We start from the raw sequence: 24841 nt of genomic DNA, 5'->3' as shown, positions 1-24841 counted from the left end.
AAAGCCCGATAACACTACAAATCGATGTTGGAAGGCCTCAAAAAAGTTTGGTCCGGAGGGCACTGCCCCCCAAGCCCCCCGCCAGGGGCGCCCCCCCTGGACCCCCTCCCGCTGACCGCGCCGGGGGGGAGCCCCCGGACCCCCCTCCTGTAAGGGCAAAAACTCTAAATCAGGCTCCACAACGAATCAAGTTGAATGATGCTACCCACGTTGGGAGGAGCTCTCAAACCCCCCTTCTGTAAGGGTAAAAACTCTGAATCAGACTCCACAACTCTTCAAGTTGAACGATGCTACAGTCAGTGTGCAGGTCAGTCGGTGTTTGATGGAGCAATGTAGGATCGTCTGTTGGATGTGCACAGAAGTAGAGAGAAAAGGGAGAGAGTGTGAGAGGGTTGATGTTCATGGCCTTCTCCAGGGAGAACTCTTTGCCTCCCTTGATTTCTTCTCTAGAGAGAGAGAGAGTTTTACAGTGTTTTACGGAGAAAGAAGAAGAAGACTTTGAAGAGTCAATATCATCCTCGACTTTCTGGATGGAGGACATGTTTGTCCTTTTTTTGAACGGAGAAAGAAGAAGAAGACTTTGAAGAGTCAACATCATCCTCGACTTTCTGGATGGAGGACATGTTTGTCCTTTTTTTGAACTGTTTGTTTTTTCTTTTTTGAATGAAGGGCATTTTTGTCATTTTCTCAAACCATCACTTTATGAGAAGAATAACAAGAAAGGGTACTTAAGTCTTTGCAACAACACCAGAGTCCGATGCAAAGTTATGTCAACATACACGGGAATACGAGCCCCATGTGCTTGTATAAGTGGTGCTCATTCAAAGCCCCGAACACAGACGTGGGATTCAGTGAATCATCGGGGGGGAACATACACCACCCTCTCGATTCATCCCAAGCCTCTTCATGCATGCCTCTTACGTATCACCCATCTCTAGCTTGGTCCCATGACACTTGAAGCTGACTTGCTATCCTTTACTTGTAGGAAAAGCCAACATGCGGTGATCAGAGATTTAACAATAATTACTAAATTCCAACTATTATCGGTAGGGAAGCAAAGCACATGAACACAACTTGATGAAATTTTCAGTGAGGTGAATGTGGATAAAGTGCTTAAAGCCATCTTAAGATGCAATTGGTAGTTTTTGACTATTCATTTACCTTGGACTTCATATGCCTTAAGACTGCTTGCCACCAGTCTATTGGTTAGAAGCTGAGAATCGGATCAGCAAAATGGTAGAATTACTCCTTGTCCCATGCCTGTCAGGTTTGTGTTATGGTCTCTTCCTGCCATGCATGGCTAAACTTTGCTGGCCACTACAGATGAAGTTTAACTTGTGTCATTTTGGTGATAAATAAGCATGTCCAGTGATAAATTTGATTGATTGGAAAACATTCTTTTCTTGATGAACATTGTTGGCTGCTCATCAAACGGCAAAAGCTGGTATTGAAAAGGATTATGCATACTTCTCGCGCAATCTACATATGAACTGGGCATCAACACCCGATTGAAAATGAAAAAACAAAAAGAAAAAACACGATAGAAAATTGGATGTTTTTGGCAGCATTCTCATCATATGCATATTCTCCCATAGCATAACGAAGCAGATGAGTGCAGACTTGTAACACTAGTGGCAAACAACAATTCTTATTTGGATTAGTGGAAGTACCATAGTTACCGAAAGCTTCTTAAAATCTCAAAAGTTTGCTTTCTGATAGCTCATTTAGTAAGCATGAAATCACATATTTTTTTCATGAAAAATGACTATTGTATGGTGAAAAATGACACATTTTTCTAAAAACCTCACAAATTGCTAAAATTTGCCCAATGACCAAAACCGCAAATAGCCTGCCATACCTACGATTGTCATGCTGGCAGCGTAAAACTCTGAGGCTAAGAACCCTGCTCGCAGGGCCTATGCTAGGTGTTGGCTTGCGTAAAGGGGTGACACCCAAGGGAATCGAATTTTAACTGCTTGCCTAGCAGACAAGGCCCCCACTCCACTCCGCCAACCCCCCTTGGGGCACTTCGCTTCATGCACTTGCTTCTTATTCTGGTTACTATGAGTGGAATAATGAACTTTGTCAAGAGAAAATTCGGTTGATGCCTACAAAACTTCCATCCATCACTTTTTGCAACCTTGCCTTATAATAAATACCATAAACTGAACATCACAAACACATCCAGTAGCAAACTGCTACCAAGACCTAAAATGTGAAGCACAACTACTAGCACTACAAATATCACAAATCTTGGTATCAAGCATTTATCGGCAAGGGAACATCTTGCAATAAATTAAAGATTCAAAAAATTATCGTACCATACAATAAATTTGACTCATTTTTTGAAATGCCCTACAAATTTCAAAATCCACCAAATGTCCAATTTTGCAGGTTCCCTACTTTTTTAGGATCATTTCACATGTTTTATGCATTACATTGTGATGCTCTCTCAATCCTACTAAATATCACTAAAAAAATTTTGCATGGTATTTATGTGAAAATCATGAATTTCGTACACTAAACTTGTGCAATTCGCTCCTCCTCATTTTTACAAAATCCCCATGATTTTTGTAGCTATGTTATGATAATCGCTACAACTCTTGCAAAAACCCCTTACGTACGAAATTCATCAAGATTTTTGCATGTGGTAGTTGCGAAAGTAAACATTCAATGCGGAATTCATGAAAATTTGCAAAATTCATGAAAATTTGCAAAATTCATGGAATTTTGCATGATTTCAACTTTAAGAGATGCGAGATTCCATTTTACCTTGCGAAATTTCTGAAAGGTTTGCGAAAGTAGCTGAATGTTTGCGAAAATCACAAAGTTTCGCTTGAGTTAATGCAAAATTTGTTTTCATCGTGAGAATTTTGCAAGCATTTAATAAAGTCATTTTGTTTCCTAACCCTATTTTTGTGCAAACTGGTGGTCCTCAAATCCTATTTTCGCATAATCTAGGGTTTCTTGTGGTCCCCAAAGCTCTTCTTCTCTAGCAAAAATTTTGGCAACTATTTTCGATGACTCTTTCTGGTGACTCACATCGGCGACTATTTCAACCAATCATTCTAGTTTTTTTGGTAAGGTCATTTTTTGGAGAACATTTTTTTTTAACTGAGGGAAAAAACGAAGAGATTTGTTCATGCTGCAGATATTTATATTTTCATCCATATAAGTTTAGATATATGATGTTTTTTTTATAATGTTGCTTTTGTGTTGTTGTTTTGTGCTCTATTACAACATGAGATTATGTTGTTTTTTGTGCAGAGATTATGCTATTTTTAGATATATTTTGTTTTGTGTAATTATGTTGTTTTTTGTGCTCTATTAAATAGATAGATTATGGGTGCTATTTTTACCATAATCCTTTGCTGATTTATGGTTTTGTGCCCTACAAAGTAATCTGACTCTATTGTCTACTGTCTACCAGCTATTTTTACCATTATCCTTTTCAAATTTATGGTTGCTATTTTTACCTAATTTTTGTATAATAAGCTTGTTTTAACTTATTTTTTGAGTGAAGCTATTTTGAGTATTTGGCAATTGTTTGTACTTGTCTCTGCTATTAGGTGTAACTATGAAATGCAGGCAATGGCTTGTGATGCATTCTAGCGTGGTATTATAGGAAGCCTTTTCAATTAGATTTTCTAATTTTGAAAACAAGTTACAAGGTTGTGACAATTTTGACAATGTGTTGTTTTGTGATATCAAATTTCACACTAAGAACATTTCAATAGATTGTCAAGTCCTAATTTCTATATTTCTGCTATGAGATCTGTTGTTGGTCTGGAGTGCATTCCTTTTTATTACTTTTATTGTTTAATATAATATGTATGGTTGCTTGGTGATGAAAATGAATCACTAAAATCCTCATATTAATGTTTGTGAATGCTCTTGTTCTCCATGTGCAAAGTAATCTAACTATTCCTCATTTTTGTTAATTTTTTTCTTCCGAGTATTGCAATATGGCACCAAAGAAGAGGAAAAACACAACCTACAGCAGGCATCCCAAAGAATAGTAAAAGTACTTCAAATACACAAGTTGAAGTACGTGATGATCTGTTCGCAGTGGGTCATAGTTTTTATCAAGAAATATATGAAGCTTGTCGTCTGGGTAGAGAGGGAGCTTGCTTTGTGGCCTTATATATGCATGTTAGATATAGTACATAAAAAGCTAGCCACGCCAAGCTGAAGCATAGAATTCTTCGCTATCCCAACAGTAACTAGCACTTTCAAAAGAACAATAGCTAATAGTTGATGCAAAAAAGGCTGACGAGATTGCAACTAAAATATTGTCTCCCATCCTAGAAGCATCTAATGCATAAAAAAGGTAGCCACACCAAGCTGGAGCATAGAATTCTTCGCTCAACCCAACAATTACTAGCACTTCCAAAAGAACAACTAGCAGTTGTTGCAAAAAAGGTTGACGAGATTGCAACCAAAATATTGTCTCCCATCTCAGAAGCATCGAAGTAGGGGGAGAGAGAGCAATCGGTGAAGAAGTTTGTGTCATTGACTCTCCCTAAGGTTGTTTCTAACCTCAATCTCTGTCGAAATCAAGTTGGAGATGCATCCACCTATAGTGGCAGAGGTAAGATGGAGAAGCATGATCAACAAGGGGAGGATACGAGGGTAGACAACAAAATGGAGGAGAGTAAGGGCCCGAAAGTGGAGTAGAGTGAGGACCCGAAACTTGAGGCAGTTATAGAGGGTCAGCGGGAAGAGGAGAGTAAGGCCCCAAAACTTCTAGTGGTTGTGGAGGGTCAGTAGGAAGTGGAAGAGAGTGAGGGATTGAAACTTGAGGTAGTTGTGGAGGGTCAATAGGAAGTGAAGGAGAGTGAGGGCTCAAAACTTGAGGTGGTTATGGAAGGTCAGTAGGAAGTGGAGGAGAGTGAGTCCCCAAAAATTGAGACAATTGTGGAGGGTTAGCAGGAAGTAGTGCATTCTCCGAGGAGGAGGTGGTTGCGGCAAACAAGGTTCAGTGCTCATCCAAAGGTAATTTTCTCTATTGTGTTGTGTGTGTAAGCATGCTTTTAGGTTACAAACAAGTAAATTGAATCTTTAAAATGTTATATTGGTTATTGTAAGCATAGATACTCAAACATACTGTTATTTGTGCTATGAACATGACAAAATTAATTATGAATGCAAGATCCATATAAAGAAGATTCATAGGGTATAGATCACTGTATGCATTGATTCTACTGGCATTGAGCCCACATGTGGTTCCAAACACTGATAGAAAATTCCAAGGATTCACTGGATTATATGCATTTTTATAAATTATTGAATATCACACCGTAGAACACTGGTTATAGTCTTCTAGAGTCCATTGTCCAATTCTAGAATCAGTCAACAAATACATTCCAGTTTGTTAGCATGGAGTTGACCATTATATTGGAAGACATTGCATGAATCACCAGATTAAAGTGCAATGGGAAGACAACCACTGGAGATTTCAAGAAGATGAATCAAGAGCTCCTAAATGCACTGAAAGGATATAGTCTGAAGAGAAAGGTGAGAGCATTCTTGCTCTACTTTTTTGAAACTTATTTATTCATTGATATTGGTGTGAAGAAGATCAGTGGATCATATTTGGAATGCTTGCAATCACTAGAGCACGTTGATGAGTACGCATGGGGAGTTGCTGCACTTGCACATCTATATGCAAGTTTGAATGAGTGCATGAATGATAGAAAAAACCTCTTCAGATTGTTGTTGTTGAAGGTAATCATTCTTTTATTTTTTTTTTCTTAACTTTTGATTTATACTCAAACATTATCTAGAAATTGTTGATGTACTATATTGTTTATTAATTATGTTTTTATATTGATTCTTTAAAGTCTGGATATGGGAGCACATGTCCATTGAAAGGGCCCTGACACATTATAGGGCACCTAAATTTCTTCGTATTGCAATGTGGGGACGATTAAAAAGTGACAAGGATAGTAGTGAGCGAAGAAGGTTCGGTCCTCGTATCAACAAGGAAGCTTGCTTTGCAAAATTGTGCAAGATGACCACGATACAGGTAAGTATTCTTGAAATAATTTTTTATATTTTTTGGTATACTTGTATCAAGAACCATGAATGAAATACTATCGTAGGTAACGTGGCACCCCTATGTAGATGTCATGGATGAGGATGAACAAGATGTGGTTGTGGTAGTGAATGGCCTCACGATGAGGGATATTTGATTGCACAACATGAATAAAGTTTAGCGTCAACTAGCCAGCTGAGTGGTCTGATAATTTAATTTTGTTCAGCAGCAACCACCCCATCTGACTGATGTAGTAAGCAAAACCGTCAATAGCATATACAAGGATCGAAAGAAGAATTACCCAATATTGTTTAAATTTGAACTTGAAGACTAGTACAATGATGAGAAAGACATTGGCACCTCATCTATGATACCTGATGAAGAGGAAGTTAAGGTCCACACTAAGGAGGAGGAGGAAGTTGGGGCAAGAATCCTGAAGCAAACTACTAGAGGCTCTTTTAAAGGAAGAAAACCAAAGGCTAAGAGACTTGCTTAAGGCAAAAGACGCAAAACTTTGGAACATGACTGGACTTATTGATAACATAGAGAGGATCAACAAGGAGTTATTGTTGCGCCTTAAGCAATATGAGTAGTGACATCAAATTTTTGTAATTTAATTGTACTTTGTTGAAATATTTTGGTATGTTATGTATATTATTGCAAATGAAGTATAATTTAATTGGTCTTTAACAATTATACTAGTTGTATTTGTATATAACACGTGACTGTCTAAATTAAGATTGAATTGTATAATAATTATTAGACTATTTTGAATTGTTATTATTGTATATGAAGTTATAATTTAATTGGTGATCGTTTAACTAGTTTGAATTGTATATATCAGGTGATTGTGTTTAATTAGTTTCAATTGTATATGCGATCAACTGTTTTGAAATATATTTAAAATGATGATTGATTTGTGATTTTATATATAACATGAGTGATTGCACGTAACAGAACAATTTGCAAGTATATGTGCAAATTTCTTCATTACGTGAGAATTTTCGCAAAAGGATGAGAAAATCATATATATATATATATATATATATATATATATATATATAACAATTCACAAGTATGCATGCGGATTTCCTTATTATGTGCAAAATTTAGCAAAAGGATGAGAATGAAGCAAAAAAATTAACCGAAGAAGTCGAGGAAACTCCATGAGCGTCGGATTGAAGTGAAAAAACTTTCATAAGAATGACACAAAAAGAATTTTGCACCAACTCAAGTGAAACTTCACGATTTTCGCAAACATTCAACAACTTTACCTTTTAGGAATTTCGCAAGGTAAAACAAAATCTAGCATGTCTTAAAGTCGATATCGTGCAAAATTTCTTGAATTCCACAAACTTTTCATGAATTTTGCATAAAAAGTCGACTTCCGCAACTATCACATGAGAAAATCTTGATGAATTTTGCACGTAAGGGATTTTCATAAGAGTTGTAACGATTATTGTAAGATAGCTGGAAAATTTGTGGAGATTTTGCGAAAGTGAGGAGCGAATTTCGCAGGTGTAGTGTATGAAATTCGTGATTTTTGCATATCATGCATAATTTGTTTTTAGTGATATTTTGCAGGATCGAGAGTGTCACAATGTAATGCGCGAAACTCAAGAGATCCATATGTTCTAAGGGTAAAAACAATTCTAAAAAAATAAAGAACCTGCAAAATTGGACATTTGGCAGATTTTAAAATTTATAAGGCATTTCAAAAAATGTGCCAAATTTACTGCACAATACAATATTTCCTGTTAAAGATTTGTTTCATCCAGAAATCCTGAAAAAAAAATGGGAAATAAAACATAAAAATAGGGGAAGACCTTTCACTTTTACAGTTCTTCAACTGCCTCAGACGCCTACCTCCCAAGTAGGAAAGAAACCATGCCCAATCCAAATCGTATTTGTCCATAAAACTAGCCAGGCTTTACTTTTGGATTGTCTCTCAACTTTTTTTTTAAAGGCAAGCTGGGGTTTGGATTCTCTGAACTTGCTATTAACGTGAATGTCAGCAATAAATCTATCTTGTCTATACAAGGCAACCAGATTCCGCCATTTCCACACATTAAGGCTCTGTTTGGGAACCTTTTTTTATGACAAAGGAACCCTCACCGAGAACCAGGTCACTTAATGGGCCTCCCCCCAGTGATGTAAAACTCCGGATTGAGGACACAACGGCCCAGCCTTACATGACACAACTGTGTTAAAGCAACAGCAGCAGCCATGTGCCAGTGAATACGAGCTGTGTTGTGGCTTCCCCTGTGTTCTCATGCTCTCTGCTGTTTGGGAGCGGCGCAACACTGCATTGGGAATGGAGTTGGCAGCCTCAACATCACATTTCAAGAACATTCATGAAAGGATGCTTTTGGCAACTCCATCCTCAGACACCACATTTTGGCAAGACCATATTTTGGCAGCATCCAGATGCAAGGCTCTCAAACAGAGCCTAAATCCACAAAAAACACTGCAAATTTCTGTCCACACCCAGTTTGAGATTAGTGGAATCAGCAAACAACCAACAACATCAAAATGCTTCATTGACAAAGTTCTAGTCAACCTTTTCTTCTCATGCTACATTGCACGACATTTGTTCTCTGAGCGCATTTGTTCTCGGAGCTCAGAGAACAAATGCTAACTCGAGAATCCATACCGAGCAGAGGCGGAGCTGGGGGGGGGGGGGGGGGGGCTAGCGTCCCGAAACAGTTAAAAAAAAATTAAAAGCCCAGTCCTAGCCCAGCCCTGATTCCATATGAAATAGATTTTTATCCATTTTTGTAGCCCAGCCCTGACTGCAGCAAATAGTTTGATTTGTCCATATAAAATAGATTTTTATTAATAATTGTAGCCATTTTTTTATCTCAAAAAAAAAATCGGGGACGCTGCCCCTGAACCCCCCAACTATCACACCATTTTTTTTTTGCTACACCCCTGTTTGCCCCCCCCCCCCCTCCCTCACATGAATCCTAGCTACGCCACTGGTACCGAGGTTTGACATGTCTCACAGTGGGTACATGAGATGAGGAGAACTGCATGAGATGACAATCAAATCTTAAAACTGGAAAGGTGCCAGCACCACAGTTCCTAGAATGCCGATCCAGAACCCTTTGTTCTACCAGTCAGAATATCCTTTGCCTCGTTTATCTTAGAAGCCAAATAATGACTTCCACCGCTGTCCGGGTGATTAGCAACCATCGCTCTTCTGTGTGCCTCTTTAATCTTCTCAACTGTAGAATGTTCCCTGCAGAGCAATACTGGAGACACTCAGCTCAACAAGAACATGAATGAGGCAATAAAGGTTATCCAGCAATTGATCACTACCTCACCCCAAGGATCAGCGCAGCTTCTCTTCTGTTCATCTCTGTCTGAAACCCACCTTCATAGAATCGTCGAATGCGAGGAACAGTGGGTCGTGTTTTGAAAGCATTCCAAGCTTGGATCAAATACCTACCACCCAGAGCAGCTGCCGCCACTGACAATCCAGTAACTAGGGGAGTTGCCTAATATAAAAAATTCCATTGATAAAAATTCATACAAAATAAAAATTACATAGGCATAGTTGCTAAAACCATAGCCAATAGACAATGTGCAGTGCAACTTCACAAGGGTAGGCACACCAAATTTCACATTTGAAGCACAAAAATAATGCTTAAGCCATAATAGGATCAAGTGTGGTAAAAAGGAATAAATGGACTAGTTTCATCCATCTAAGTGGTAATGTACTAATAGTAAATGTAATAATCTTGAATAATTTGAAAAAAAAAAACATATCTGCCATTTACCTATATCTGCCTAACTTTTCAATTATTATGTTTAACTGCATTCTAATCCATCTCAAAACCCTACTTGAAGCATCAAATAGTTTTTTCCCTCATCAACAAATTACTAATGCTGCATCTCATTTTTTAATTGAAAATTAAAGATACTTGTTATTTTTGTTGGACTAAACCATGGTAAACTGAAAGGTGACCAGGTCTGTCTTTCTATGAGGGAGAAACACAAGCATTTAAATGCAACAATAAGATTAAGCAATCAAGCATAAACAGGTAAGGATCTATGTCACATAGACACGGCTATTGAGCAGCTGTAACCATGTTGACCGGATGCAGAACAGGCACGTGCTGGTCCGGATCGGGTCGGGTTCAACCCTGACCCAAACCAACTTTTTTTTTATGTCAGTGAAAGGCAGGGAGGAAGAAGAAGAAGAAAGAAGTGGAGAAGGAAGAAAAAAAGAAAAGAGAAGGCGAAGGAAGAAGAAGACGAAAGAGGAAGAGGAAGAGGAGAAGGAAGAAGAAGAGGGAAGAGGAAGAGATGGAAGAAGAAAACAAAAGAAGAAGAGGAAAGGGAAGAAGAAAGAGGAAGAGGAGGAGAAGGAAAAAGAAGACGAATGAGGAACTGGAAGAGGAGGAGAAGGAAGAAGAAGACGAGAGAGATAAAGAGAGAGAGCATACCCTCTACAACCTCCGCCTTCCAATCTGCCCGAGAAAGAGAGAGGGGGAGGGAGCGGACCTTCCTCTTCCTCTTCCTCTTCCTCTTCCTCTTCCTCTTCCTCCAACAATCTGAGAGGGAGGGGAAAGGACAAGAGAGAGCAAAAAATGGGGAACACTTCCCCCTTTCATAAGATGTCTTATATATGGATCAAGTGGATCCATATATAATCTAGACCCAGACTCTCTCTCTCTCTCTCTCTCTCTCTCTCTCTCTCTCTCTCTCTATATATATATATATATATATATATATATATATATATATATATATATATATATATATATATATATCCCTCTACGTGCATTTTTTAAATTGTCATATCGTACCCTCCATACCCGTACTCGTACCCATGTGACATAGGTAGGAATGAAAATGTGTCATGAGCCAGTATGGGATTAGTGTGCATTCTCATCCATATGAGATGGTGAATAGAAAATAGACTGGTACACTTCGTGCACCTAGGACAATCAATATCTGCTTACACATCCAACTAGTTCAAGCCATATCCAATCCATCCATATATGCAGACGTAATGGTCAAAAACAAATGTAGCGACTTTGACTAGTAATTCCAAGAAACATATCCATACCCAGTTCCAGCCAGGTACTACTGCATCCACAATTCTACCCTCTTTATATGGATGTTAGTGTAAGGTTACAAAATGCATTGACATCTTCTACATGGTTGCCATATATAGTTGTAGTTTAACCACATTTGCAGAGTGTAGCTTAACCACAGCCGTGAAGCTATGAGTTCCAATAGTGGCACAAGTTACTATGGGCAGCTGATGATACACTATGAGCATGACTGGTTGATCATGCTATACACAAGGAGAAATAAAAACATGTAAATTCATGCAGCAGATACTGTTGCAACTGATCAATAAAAAACTGGTGCAAGCTTTCAGGCGAGTAAGAAACCACCAAAATCTAAAAGGAAAATAATAATAATAAGGTTGTACACACCAGAAAATGTTTTGACTTCACTTATTCATGTTCTAAAGATTGCATCGAGAAGATATATCTTCCCAAGAATTTTCTTACGATATTGATAAAGTATTCAGTTAAGCATCTTCTCTGAATGGTAATCATTGAACACAGAGTTTGGCAAGTCTGCTACTTGATGGAGACAATCTGGACTAGTATTGCAAAATTTACCTAGAATTCAGAGAAAATAGCTACCTATCAATTGTTGTACTCTGTGTCAAGACTCTCCAAAGATATATATTCACCTATGTCACATGGGTGCGGGTGCGGGTGCGGGTGCGGGTGCGGGTGCGGGTGCGGGTGCGGGTGCGACACGGGTGCGGCGCAATTCCAAAAAATTTGGACACGGGGACTCGGCTATATATATATATATTAAAAAATATATATTATAAATATATATATATTTTAAATATTATAATTATATATATATAACAATAAATTAACACATAAAGATTGTAAATTTTAAAGCAAAAAAAAAGCAATTCTTAACAACACAAACTTACCAAAATATAACACATAAAGAAGCTTGTGAGTGTGATAAACAACAAAACTTATCATAAATCTGCCTCATCGTCTGAATTAGAAGGAAGAACAGGATCGATGTAGTCCATGTTGAGAGTATGTAAATTATGTTCTCCCTCCAAGTCAAAATCTTCTGGATTTACATCCCAATTCTTGGATGGTCCACAACTGCATCAAAAAATCACTATATTAGTATCTAACTTAAAACTTTGAATACAAATATGAAATATTTAAATACAAACTTTGAATACAAAGAAAAAAAAGTACCTATACTCTTCTTTGGCGCGGCGAGAAATTAATCGTAGATTTGAGTGAACATATACCAAATCCTCTGCTCTTTTACTAGTGAGTTTGTTTCTTTTAATGTTGTGAATTTGAGCATATGTACTCCAATTTCTTTCACAACAAGATGATGTAGCAGGTTGAGATAACAACTTCATTGCAAGACGTTGCAGATTTGGTGTCTCTGATCCATATGTTGCCCACCAATTAAGGGGATCTTCCTCGTCCCTTGCCACAAGTGCTGCTAAAGAATCAAATCTTCCAGTAGAAAACTTGCCAAACTCACTATTTACAACCTTAAACATGTGAGGATCATTAAAAACTCTTCCCAAATATATCATTCTATTTCTTGATATCTCAGGATCTTCATTTGGAGAAACACGACCAACACCTGCTGTCAACCATTTTTTTGCATAGTATTTTGGATTGAGAGAGTGTGCCATGCAATGCAAAGGTGTATTGCTTTTATCCCATCTTCTCACTAAAACTGAATGTACATGATTGTAAAATTCTGAATCATCAAGTGCAATATCTTTCTTCTCATGTTTAAAAATGATACTTTGAACTTTTTCAATCATATTGTCCCACATTTCATAAATTCTATGAAGCATGGGTACATCTCTGTCAACTTCTCTCAGCATTTCCCAAATAGGCTCTGTAAATTCAACAAAATATGTAATTTTATCCCACCAAAAATCATCACAGATGCATTTTTTGATAGCTTGAGCCTTGACATCATCTTCAGTACGGTAAAAATCCCAATCTTGATCAGCCACCATCATCATCAATGCATTCTTGAGTTGCTTAATTCTTTTTATCATAACAATTAGAGAAGCAAAACGAGTTTCAACAACTTTCAGTAACTTGAGATCAGAATGCCTATTAAATATAGAAAGGGCATGATGATGGTTTACAACAAAATTTCTAATATTTCGAACATCATGCTCTATTTCCTCAATCCATAAGCACATTTCATGTGCATGTGCATCATCTTTTGATGGATTGCATATACTCTTAAGTGCCAAATTTAAACTGTGTGCTGCACAAGGAGTCCAAAAAATATGTGAATATGTATCTTCACTTGCCAAATTCATTCCTGCACGACTGCAAACTGGAGCATTGTCAGTAATGATTTGCACCACACTTTCTTCACCCACTTCTTTTATCACTTCAACAAATAATCTCTTTAAATATTCAGCATCTTTATACTCTCCAGATGCATCAACAGTCTTCAAAAAGATTGACCCATTTAGTGAGTAAGCAATGAAGTTTATCAGTGGTCGCCTTTGTATATCAGTCCACCCATCAGAAACAATCGACACTCCATGTCGTTTCCATGCAAATTTTTGGGTCTCTAGCAAGTCTTCACTTCTATTTTTTTCCTCTGCAAGAATGACTGTTCTTAGTTTTTCTGAACTAGGAGGCACATAACCACTCAAATTGCAATTAGCCAAAGATGTAATCATATCTTTCCAGTATGGACTTCTAGCTACATTAAAAGGAATTGAGCTTGAGTAAAAGAATCGACCAATCTTTTTATCAATTTCTGCTCTTGCCATGTTTTTGAACGACGCTTGTATTGTTTTATTGCTTTCCATCTTTCTTTTCTTTAAAAGCTCTTCTTGTGTATCACTAGCAGTAGGAAAAGACAAATTAATCGAATCGCTTTTCATCTCTGCAATTTTCTTCTTTTCAGCTTCCTCTTGTTCTTTTTTTAATTGCTTAAACATGTCTTTGTCAACCCCAGAACATGCCCTAATTCCTTGACCACGAATATGCAAAAGATGTGCTTTCACACGCGTATAAGAACCTGTGAAAACAGTCTTACATAGATTACAATGAAACTGCACATTCCCACCACCACCACTACTAGCTTTTATCCCTTTTGTCACAAGCCTCCAAAGTGGTTGAGAAACATCTAATTCAGGGTTAGAACTTGAACCAAATGTATTGACACTACCGCTAGAACTCGCCATTATATCTGAAAAGTGAAAACTGAAAAGAAAATAATTAAATAAGTAAATAAAATAAAGTTAATAAAACAGGGAATATTGGAGGGGCCGAGCCCCTCTTCTGCGAGCAGAGGGTGCAGGGAGGGGGGCCGAGCCCCTCCTCTGTGAGCAGAGGGTGCAGGGAGGGGCCGAGCCCCTCCCCTGCGAGCAGAGGGTGCAGGGAGGGGGGCCGAGCCCCTCTTCTGCGTGCAAAGGGTGCAGGGAGGTCCTCTGCGAGCAGAGGGTGCAGGGAGGGGCCGAGCCCCTCCCCTGCGAGCAGAGGGTGCAGGGAGGGGCCGAGCCCCTCCCCTGCGAGCAGAGGGTGCAGGGAGGGGGGCCGAGCCCCTCCTCTGCGAGCAGAGGGTGCAGGGAGGGGGGCCGAGCCCCTCCCCTGCGAACCGAGGGTGCAGGGAGGGGCCGAGCCCCTCCTCTGCGAGCAGAGGGTGCAGGGAGGGGCCGAGCCCCTCCCCTGCGAGCAGAGGGTGCAGGGAGGGGCCGAGCCCCTCCCCTGCGAGCAGAGGGTGCAGGGAGGGGGGCCGAGCCCCTCCTCTGCGAGCAGAGGGTGCAGGGAGGGGGGCCGAGCCCCTCCCCTGCGAACCGAGGGTGCAGGGAGGGGGGCCGAGCCCCTCCTCTGCGAGCAGAGGGTGCAGGGAGGGGCCGAGCCCCTCCCCTGCGAGCAGAGGGTGCAGGAAGGGGGGCTGAGCCCCTCTTCTGCGTGCAAAGGGTGCAGGGAGGGGGGCCGAGCCCCTCTTCTGCGTGCAAAGGGTGCAGGGAGGCGGGCCGAGCCCCTCCTCTGTGAGCAGAGGGTGCAGGGAGGGGCCGAGCCCCTCCCCTGCGAGCAGAGGGTGCAGGGAGGGGGGCCGAGCCCCTCTTCTGCGTGCAAAGGGTGCAGGGAGGTCCTCTGCGAGCAGAGGGTGCAGGGAGGGGCCGAGCCCCTCCCCTGCGAGCAGAGGGTGCAGGAAGGGGGGCCGAGCCCCTCTTCTGCGTGCAAAGGGTGCAGGGAGGGGGGCCGAGCCCCTCTTCTGCGTGCAAAGGGTGCAGGGAGGGGGGCCGAGCCCCTCCTCTGCCAGCAGAGGGTGCAAGGAGGGGCCGAGCCCCTCCCCTGCGAGCAGAGGGTGCAGGAAGGGGGGTCGAGCCCCTCTTCTGCGTGCAAAGGGTGCAGGGAGGGGGGCCGAGCCCCTCCTCTGCCAGCAGAGGGTGCAGGGAGGGGCCGAGCCCCTCCCCTGCGAGCAGAGGGTGCAGGGAGGGGACGAGCCCCTCCCCTGCGAGCAGAGGGTGCAGGGAGGGGGGCCGAGCCCCTCCCCTGCGAGCAGAGGGTGCAGGGAGGGGGGCCGAGCCCCTCCTCTGCGAGCAGAGGGTGCAGGGAGGGAGGCTACGAGCAGGGTCGACATACCTGACGGAGGGGGAGACGGTGGCTGCCTGTCGCCGGAGTTCGGATCGCCGGCGTGGTTGCAGGAGAAAGCTGCAGGGGCTGAGGGGGAGAGGCAAAATCGAGAGGGTAAGCCCCTCTCCCTGTCGATAAACCCCTTTTAGGGTTCGGCTGCCAAAAAAAATTTGGATCTGGGTCGGGTTTGGACCCGACCCGACCCGGATCTAAAACAAAATTTAAAACTCGAACTGGACAATTTTGGACTCGGTCAAAGTTGACCGAGTCCAAAATGTGGTCGGACTCGGCCCGGACTCGTTGACCGAGTCCGACTCGGAGTTGACCGAGTCCGGGCCGAGTCCAAAGCCGCACCCGAGTCCGTGCGTGTCGACGCGGGTGCGGCAACCCTTTAGCCGAGTCCGTGTGACATAGATATTCACCAACCATGGACCATGTCCACTGCATATCTAGACTAACCATAGCTGTGACGAAACTTATTGGTTATCTCCACCCTCTCTGATTAAGTACAAAACCTAAATCAACTCTACTCTCAAACATGGTTGGACCAACCTCATGCAAAAGGAGCTAAGTAGTTAGGATACAACTATATGGAATTGTTTGGGCCAGTAAATTTAAAGGGTAATTTAAATATAGGCACCCAACTTATGACAAATTTATGTTTAGCTTTCTCAGATTTCAAATATATAAGTTAAGCACCTACCTTTTCAAGACATTGCTCAGATGACCACCCGAGTTACTTTTTATATCGCCTGACTCCAAACAAATGGGTGTTGGCTCATAGCAACCAAAATTTTCATATACAATATAATGGGACTGGAATATCATGAACTGTTATTTAACAGAATACGTAGGACTCACAGTGTTTTATGTTTGATTAGGATGAAACCTGACTTAACAAGTTCTCATAACAATTTGTATGTGTCTGCATATGCATATGAATGTCCACACAACAAACTCTTCAAAGCCCATAGCATTCTCAAAAATTGTCATCGTAATGCCTCCGCTCCAAGTTTAGCACTCCCTTTGTGAAGATATGCACATAAAGTATACATGTATGTATGCGGTATGTATGTAAATGAACAAACACTAAATTCAATCCAAACAAATGGGAAGAATATATAGGATAATGTCAGTGTTATATAAGCTCCTAAAATAAAAGATCACAACAACCAATCAACAAGAAAGAAAATCTGTAAACATGAAGCTTACCATTCAATCTAATCTTTCTTCAAAATTACTAGACAGGGCAGAGTAATCAATCTCTATCTTTACTCTGGCATGAAAGAAAAAATGCAAGGTAAGTGAACTATAATATCAAATATCCAGGAATGTATCATAGAAACAAAAATAATTCAAACAATAACAACCTTACCATCAGTTGCAATGTCAAATCTGTATTGGAGATTACAATTCTAAGTTCCAATAAATTCAGCATTGGAGAAAGCAAATCAATGGACGGTTAAGAAAAAGACCAACAATATCCAACAACTGATTTCCAAAGACTCAACCAAGCTTAGTTGTCAAAAACGCTAGTCGGCGCCTATGCGGATGACCCCAAAAAGGACTAGGCGGGACTAGTCGGCGTAGGCGGGACTAGTCGGCGGAGGCGGGAGCAAGAAAACAAAATATCAAGAAAAGCATAAACATTATAATAAATAGTTAAACTTAGTAACAAAGATATGATTGTAATTATGAATTAAGCATACATGTGTAATTCAGTGTAAAATAACATAAAATTGCATAAAATTGAACATAAAGCATATCTATGTTGTATAATGTATCTACATAAATATATATATATATATGATACACAACCCCCCCCCCCAACACATGCACCACACACACACATATGTGTGTGTGTGTGTGAAAACATGTGTGAAACACGGGCATACATGTAAAGAACAAAAATAAAACAGAAGAAAAAAAGGAAGAACAACAACAACAACAACAACTACGCCTTCATCCCAAAACAATTGGGGTCAGCGATATGAACCAAAAAAGAAATTCATTTTGGGTCTTCCACATGAATCCTTTTCCTCCAATCATTTCTATCCAACGCCATGTCCTCAGTGAGGTTCAAAGCATTCATATCCTTTCCTATCATCTCCATCCAAGTCTTCCTAGGCCTACCCCGACCTCTTTTAACTAATATATTTTCCCATTTCTCCAACCTTCTAACTGGAGCATCATTAGGCCTTCGCCGAATATGTCCAAACCACCGTAAACGATTCTCTCGCATCTTATTTTCAATGGGTGCAACACCTACCTTCTTATGTATCTCTTCGTTCCGAATCTTATCTTTTATTGTATTTCCACACATCCATCTAAGCATCCGCATCTCAGCTACACTCATTTTTTGAATATGATGTCTCTTGGCAGCCCAACATTCCGTACCATATAGTAAAGCGGGTCTAATAGTCGTCCTATAAAACTTTCCCTTCAACCGCAATGGCATTCTACGATCGCACAGCACTCCAGTAGCACTTTTCCATTTCATCCACCCAACCTTTATCCTATGATTTACATCTCCATCAATTTCTCCATACTTTTGAATGATGGATCCCAAATATTTGAAATAATCATTCACCGGTATATCTTGCTCACCAAGCTTCACTACACTCCCATCACTACTTCGTTGCTTACTAAACCGACATTCCATATATTCAGTCTTACTCTTACTCAACTTAAAACCTCTAGCTTCCAATGTCTGTCTCCATAATTCTAACTTAGCATTAACCCCAGCTCTAGACTCATCAATCAAAACAATATCATCAGCAAACAACATACACCACGGTACATTTTCTTGAATTGATCTCGTAAGCTCATCCATCACTATTGCAAATAGGAAAGGGCTTAAAGCAGATCCTTGATGTAACCCAACCGTTATCGGGAAATTGGTTGTCACCCCTCCACAAGTGCGGACATTGGTTATTACTCCTTCATACATATCTTTAATTATACTAATGTACTTGAGAGAAACACCTTTCTTCATCATTGTCCACCAGAGAACGTCTCTAGGTACTCTATCGTATGCCTTCTCTAAATCAATAAAAACCATATGCAAATCTTTGTTCCTCTCTCTATATCTTTCAATAAGTTGTCTAAGAAGATGTATAGCTTCCATAGTTGATCTTCCAGGCATAAAACCAAATTGATTCTCCGATATCATGACAACCTTCCTCAACCTAGACTCAATCACCCTCTCCCAAAGTTTCATAGTATGACTCATGAGTTTTATACCACGATAGTTTGTGCAATCTTGTATATCACCCTTATTCTTATATAAAGGCACCAAAGTACTCTTCCTCCACTCATTAGGCATCTTATTTGTTCGCCAAATCAAGTTAAAAAGATTTGTCAACCATTCTAAACCTTTCTCTCCCAAGCATTTCCAAGCCTCGATAGGTATACCATCTGGGCCAACTGCCCTTCTTGATTTCATTTTCTTCAAAGCCTCTGCAATTTCTTTCTTTTGAATCTTGCGCATGAAGTCACGATTTATCTCATGAAAAGGAATGGAGAAGTCTCCAAGATCTTGAGCATGACTATCATTAAATAGCTTATCAAAATAATCTTTCCATCTCTCCTTAATCTCCTCATCTTTGACTAAAACCCTTTGCGTTTCATCTTTGATACATCTAACCATACCCAAATCCTTCGATTTCCTATCTCTCATCTTTGCAAGCCTATAAATATCCTTCTCGCCTTCTTTGGTATCCAACTTGTCATAAACCTCCTTATATACCTTAGCCCTCGCGTTTCGAACAACTTTTTTAGCTTCCTTCTTTGCTATCATATACTTCTTCAAATTCTCATTATCACGACTCTTACTTAGATTTCTATAACACTCTCTTTTAACCTTAATAGCTAATTTGACATCCTCGTTCCACCATGATGTATCCTTACCTAGTGGTGCACCGCCTTTAGACTCACCCAATACCTCCTTAGCTACTTTTCTCATACCACCCGCTATCTTATTCCACATTGATTCTGAATCCTCCTCGAGACACCAATCAACTTCCTTAACTACCTGCTCTACAAACATTCCTATGAAAAAAGAGTGGAGGGGCGAGAGGAGGAAGAAGAAGAAAAAAAATAGTAGGAAATTTCAAAAGAGAAAGGGGAAAAAGAAAGAAAAAGACAAAGAAGAAGAAGAAGAGGATAATGATGATGATGAAGAAGAAGAGGTGGAAAAAGAGAAGGTGGAGGGGAAAAGAAGGAGGAAGACGAAAAGGAGAAGATAAAAAATAAAATAAGATAAAAAGGAAAAAGGAAAAAGAAGAAAAAAAAGAAAGAAAGGACAAGAAGAAAAGGATGAAAGAAAAAAGAAAGGGTTTGGGGCAGGAAGAAGGAGAAAAACAAAAAGAAAAAAAAAAGAATAAAAAGATAATGACAATCATGTCTCCACGGTCTAGGCAGGAAAACATGGACTTATTGCGTAAACCCATAGCCTGGGCAGTAGCCCTACGCCCAACGTGCCTAGGAGGCACCTAGGCACCACTTTTGACAATTAAGCAACCAAGTTAGGCACACACATACAACAAAAAAGTGACAAACCATTGAAAAACTATCATTTGTTATTCATACATTAATATCTTGATGAATTAATTATCAGTAGAAACAGCAGTCTCTGAGAAGGAACCCAAAGAAACCATGAGACCTCATATCTTCTATGCAAATCTAGTTAATATAGATAGAAGGCACTGCTTTCAGGAAAAAAAATGGAAGGCTCTAAATCTTTTTGAGATAGTGAAGAAGCTAACAAATGGCAAGAACAGAAATTTATGAGAACGCAACAATAGCCTCACAAGTCATACAAAATAGCTACATTAGCAGGTACTATGTAGTGAAACTTTAAATAGTTGGTTGTGGATCCAATAACGTAACTCGAATACAAAACGCTGCATGATACACATCGTCGCAATATCATCAAAAGTAATTGACTGAAAAAGCTTAAAATATTGATAGCAAATTACTGAATCGAGGAAAACTATGGAAGTAACAATGAAGGACTCAAAATTTATAATAGTGATTGCATGGTCAAGTCAACCATCATCAGAATAAACCATTAAAGGTATATAAACCATGGTTGCCAATCGAGGAAGCGGGAGCGGGAAGCGATACGGGAAGCGGAAAGCGAGGCACTTTCAAAATTTTAGGAAGAGAGAAGCGTGGGACGACTTAGAAGTGAATCACGAATCGTCTCGAAAGTGACCTAGGAAGTGAACCGAAAGCGACGTAGGAAGCGAGGGGGAAGCGAAAAAAGAAGAAAAAAAATTAAAAAATAAATGAAAAAAAAAAGAGGGAAGCGCGATGTTTCACGCTTCCGAAATGCGTATCGGGGAAGCACGCTTCCCCTATGGTATAAGCGCTTCCGGTAACTCTGATATAAACTATCATAAACAGGCCTATGGAGCTCACATTGGTTGAAAGTCATCAAAAACCAATCCCAGCCTTTTGTGCTTGTATGTATTCCACATACATTAACACCTTCACTTAGTGGTATAGATTAACATGTGATCTACTGATTTTCAGCTACATTATCAACTCAATCAATGATTAAACGCATACATCAATGATCTATGCAAAGTTGCTGAGCACAAGAATCACTCTCTGATTAGCTTTCAATCATGTATTATCATTCATTTCCTTCAAATTATGATGAATTGATTTCTGACATCCAACAATCAACATGGGTTTAAGATCAGCTGGTCAAATTACGTTAAAAAAAAAATATCACATGGTCAATCGCTGAGCTACAATTTTAACAACTTCCCAAGTTTTATCATTGTCATTTACTGTGTAGCTTAAGCTGAAAAAATTTTCAATAATTTCCAAGGAGATTTCCACAGATTATCATGCAGCCTAGATAAATTTTACTTCAGTGTATTACACATCGTTACTGTTAATCTGCACCTACCTTTACCAGAATTTCCCTAGTAGAGCTTGGCAACACAGCAGCCATGCAGATAAACATAATAAGTACATGTATACATTAATGCGCTATTGAGATAGTGCCGGCTGTGCTGAAGTTCCAGCCTTCCAGGCATCCTAGCTACCTTTGGGGTATGTGATGGAACCCTCAATAAATTTTAGATCCATGTTCCAAAATGTATAAGGAGCACCATAGCAAACACCATGCATCATTGCATGATTTTAATGGATGTGCTTCTCAAATGAAGACATGATTTTCCAGCATACAAACGGCACCGAGTATAAAACTGAAGTCCAAAAGATTTTGCTCACCTGTTTTATACTACAAAAGGTCAAATAACAATATGTTAAATTGTACATGTATACATAAAACTGTATATATATTTATATATAGCATATGTATATGTACATATATATACATATTATATATATTATATATATATATTGTATAAATATATATATATATATAATATTGGACTAGAGGTCCAACCACTAGAAATCTAGCCGTTGGAGAGGTTTTCTCTCTCCTTTCTTTGCCCTCACTCTCTCTTTCTTTTAGTTCTTTTTCTCAATTTCAAAAGAACACAACACATTCTAATTCTCTTTGTTAGGGAATGACTCTTCGAACTACCGATGGATCGAAGAAACAAACATGGAAAAAACAAAAGGAGAAAACAGCCACACACGAAGAACAAAGATTTTAAGTGGCTTGGCAAGAATTGCTTACGTCCGCGTACGTACTGAGCCTTAGATACAATACAAGAGCCGGATTGCCTCCTTTAAATAGGAGTCTACAAGTTTTACAAGGAGTCTAGGATAAAATTACAGAACTACCCTCTAAAAAATTGGTCTCGATGGTTAACGCTCCTCAACCCCAACCTTGCCGGCAGGGGCCAAACCTGAAACCTCCACCAACTTACCACAAAGTTGATCCACGAAAATTAAGGATTTATATCGAAGTAGAAAAGAGGCTCCAACACTCTCAAATTTGTTGATATAAATTGTTTCTTCCCATAAAATTATGTTGGTTCTGTAGGAGAAAAGAACAATCACTTTTGGCTTATCTCGGTCCCAACTTCCCTGAGGGGCAGATTTCTCATTTTTAAGATTGCCCACATGATTCTCTTTTTCTGATTTAAAATAGTCTATACAATTTTTATTTTGTGAACTGTACAACCACATATTTAGGCAATAAATTATGGCGGTGGGCTTTTCCTTGCCATTTATCCAGATTTTTTTTCACAATTATTTCTATCTACGAATTTTCTTTTTCCTTTCTCCAAATTGTTTTTCTCTCTTCACTTTTCGAATATCGACCACGCATGACGCAACAACGAAGACATCGGAACACTGGACTTGGAAAAAAAAGGACCATATACGTGATTTTCTTTCTCTCAACCCTCCATAAAGCCACCGCCAAAAAATTATTAAATAAAATCTACAAAAATAACTGAAAAGCACAAACACCCAAACACAGAACCAACCAATAAAAAAATTAAAAGAAAAAAAGAAGCAAAAAAAAATCCATTGTTAAGAATATATCAAGACACCAATCTAACAAAATAAGAACAACCACAGAGAGAGAGAGAGAGTACCTTGATGGGTAGAGGAAACGCAGGTTGCAATCTGTAGTAAATTCTTCACAGTTTTCTGAGAGAGAGGGAGTTATAAAGAAGAAAAAGGCGGCTTTTCTTTTTGGACAAGAAAAGAAACCCCGCTTGCGTACCGAAACCTCCAGTCCATGTCACACGGGTGCCGCCGGCGCGCGAGGTACCCTGGGCCGGGTCGAGTCCGGATCCGATCCCACTGACCCGAATTTTTAAGGGGTCGGTTCAGGGCACGTTTGCGTGACGTGGGCTCACCCCGGCAACGCAAACGTAGGGCTCCCTTTCATAGCCCCCCTCCCCTTTCAGAGGGAAGATTTGCTTTCCACGGACACGCTGTCAGCTGCATTAAGTGTGTTTGTGTGAAGTAGAAGAAGCTCCCCCCCCCCCCCCTAAAAAAAAAAAACAGGAAAGCTTTTTGCAAAAACGGGGGATCACTTTGAAAAAGGCCCTGTGGCCCTCTCTTTTGTTTGAGAAAGAGAAGACAGTGTTTGCGTAGCCATAGTGGAACCTGCAAAAACACTTAGTGTTGTGTGCATTAAGATAACTGCTTGTGACTGGTGTTTTATGGTGTGATCTTTAAGAATTTTCAAAAATATATTTGATCTAATCAATTATCCGCATTCTCTATTAGTTAACAGTGTTACGAATCACTCGTGTGTTTGAAACCAGTAGAACAGGTGCATGAACCTTATTGGATCATCTAAATCTTGACACTATGGATCCTATAGTCACAATTAATTTTGATGAAATTAGATAAATTAATTATTTAATTACACACATAAATATAACATTTTAAAAATTAAAATACAATATATATATGATAATTTAACCATTGATTGAATATAAAATTAGCAATTATTGCAAACATCTTACAAACATGTATATACAAAATATCTATCCACTAGCATTGAAACTCATTCCTTATTGCGACTCCATCCTCAAAGCACCAAACCTTGTACTCCGTTGTATCTGATCTTATGCACTCTCCCCCACAACCTCAACCTTTGGTTGAGCATCTAATCCATCCACCTTCACTTCTTGAGGACCCTCACTCACCTCCACTTTCTGAAGACCCTCTATATTAACATCAATCTTAGGATTTGCATCCTCCCCTTACTGAGGTATCACCTCCATCTCGCCACTACCACTACAGGTGGTCACGTCTTCAGTTTTCTCTATCCAGATATTGAGGTTAGCAACAACCTTAGAGTCAACCAATTAGTAAAACTTCTTAACCACTGAGTCTCACTCCCCCTTCCCCTCCCCTTAGATGCTTATGGGATTGGAGACACAAATGTAACTACATACTCGTCAACATTTTTTTTTTATATTCATCCTTAGATTTAGGTCATGCTTGAAATGTTTAACGTTGTTTAGCATGTATTAAAGGTGTTAGTTGATGCGAGTTTGAGTGTAGAAGTCTGGGTCTCAATTTATTGATGTTGTATTTTCTGTAAAAATGTCAGACACCCAAACTTTTGGCAATGGAGCAGTCTCCCTCTTTACCCATGTAACAAGCCTACTTCATACTTCATATTATGAACTATTACCCAATACATAATTTTTCTTTCTTTACCTTTTCTAATGTGTTCCAATAATATCAGATG

The 24841-nt window shown here is 39.7% G+C and overlaps 1 protein-coding gene across 2 annotated transcripts; it reads right to left on the bottom strand.

Annotated features, from left to right (window-relative positions):
* Positions 1-9074: 9074 nt before the first annotated feature.
* On the bottom strand, positions 9075-23296 carry LOC149844809 (mitochondrial import inner membrane translocase subunit TIM14-3-like). Of its 2 annotated transcripts, none has more exons than XM_089997344.1 (4): positions 23223-23296; positions 16903-16966; positions 9359-9537; positions 9075-9278 (listed from the first exon to the last, which is right to left on the bottom strand). In XM_089997344.1, exons 2-4 carry the CDS (start codon positions 16903-16905, stop codon positions 9122-9124), a joined length of 339 nt encoding a protein of 112 aa, XP_089853470.1. In that variant the 5' UTR covers positions 16906-16966; positions 23223-23296; the 3' UTR covers positions 9075-9121. The 2 variants fall into 2 exon arrangements, with proteins under 2 accessions (XP_089853470.1, XP_089853471.1); XM_089997345.1 differs by lacking the exon at positions 23223-23296 and adding an exon at positions 17066-17084.
* Positions 23297-24841: the final 1545 nt, after the last annotated feature.

The sequence above is a fragment of the Nuphar pumila genome, chromosome 2 (assembly GCF_984573655.1).
Source record: "Nuphar pumila chromosome 2, dmNupPumi1.hap1.1, whole genome shotgun sequence".
NCBI lineage: Eukaryota > Viridiplantae > Streptophyta > Magnoliopsida > Nymphaeales > Nymphaeaceae > Nuphar > Nuphar pumila.
The sequence above is the reverse complement of the archived record's forward strand: the minus strand, read 5'-3'. Positions and strand labels throughout refer to the sequence as shown.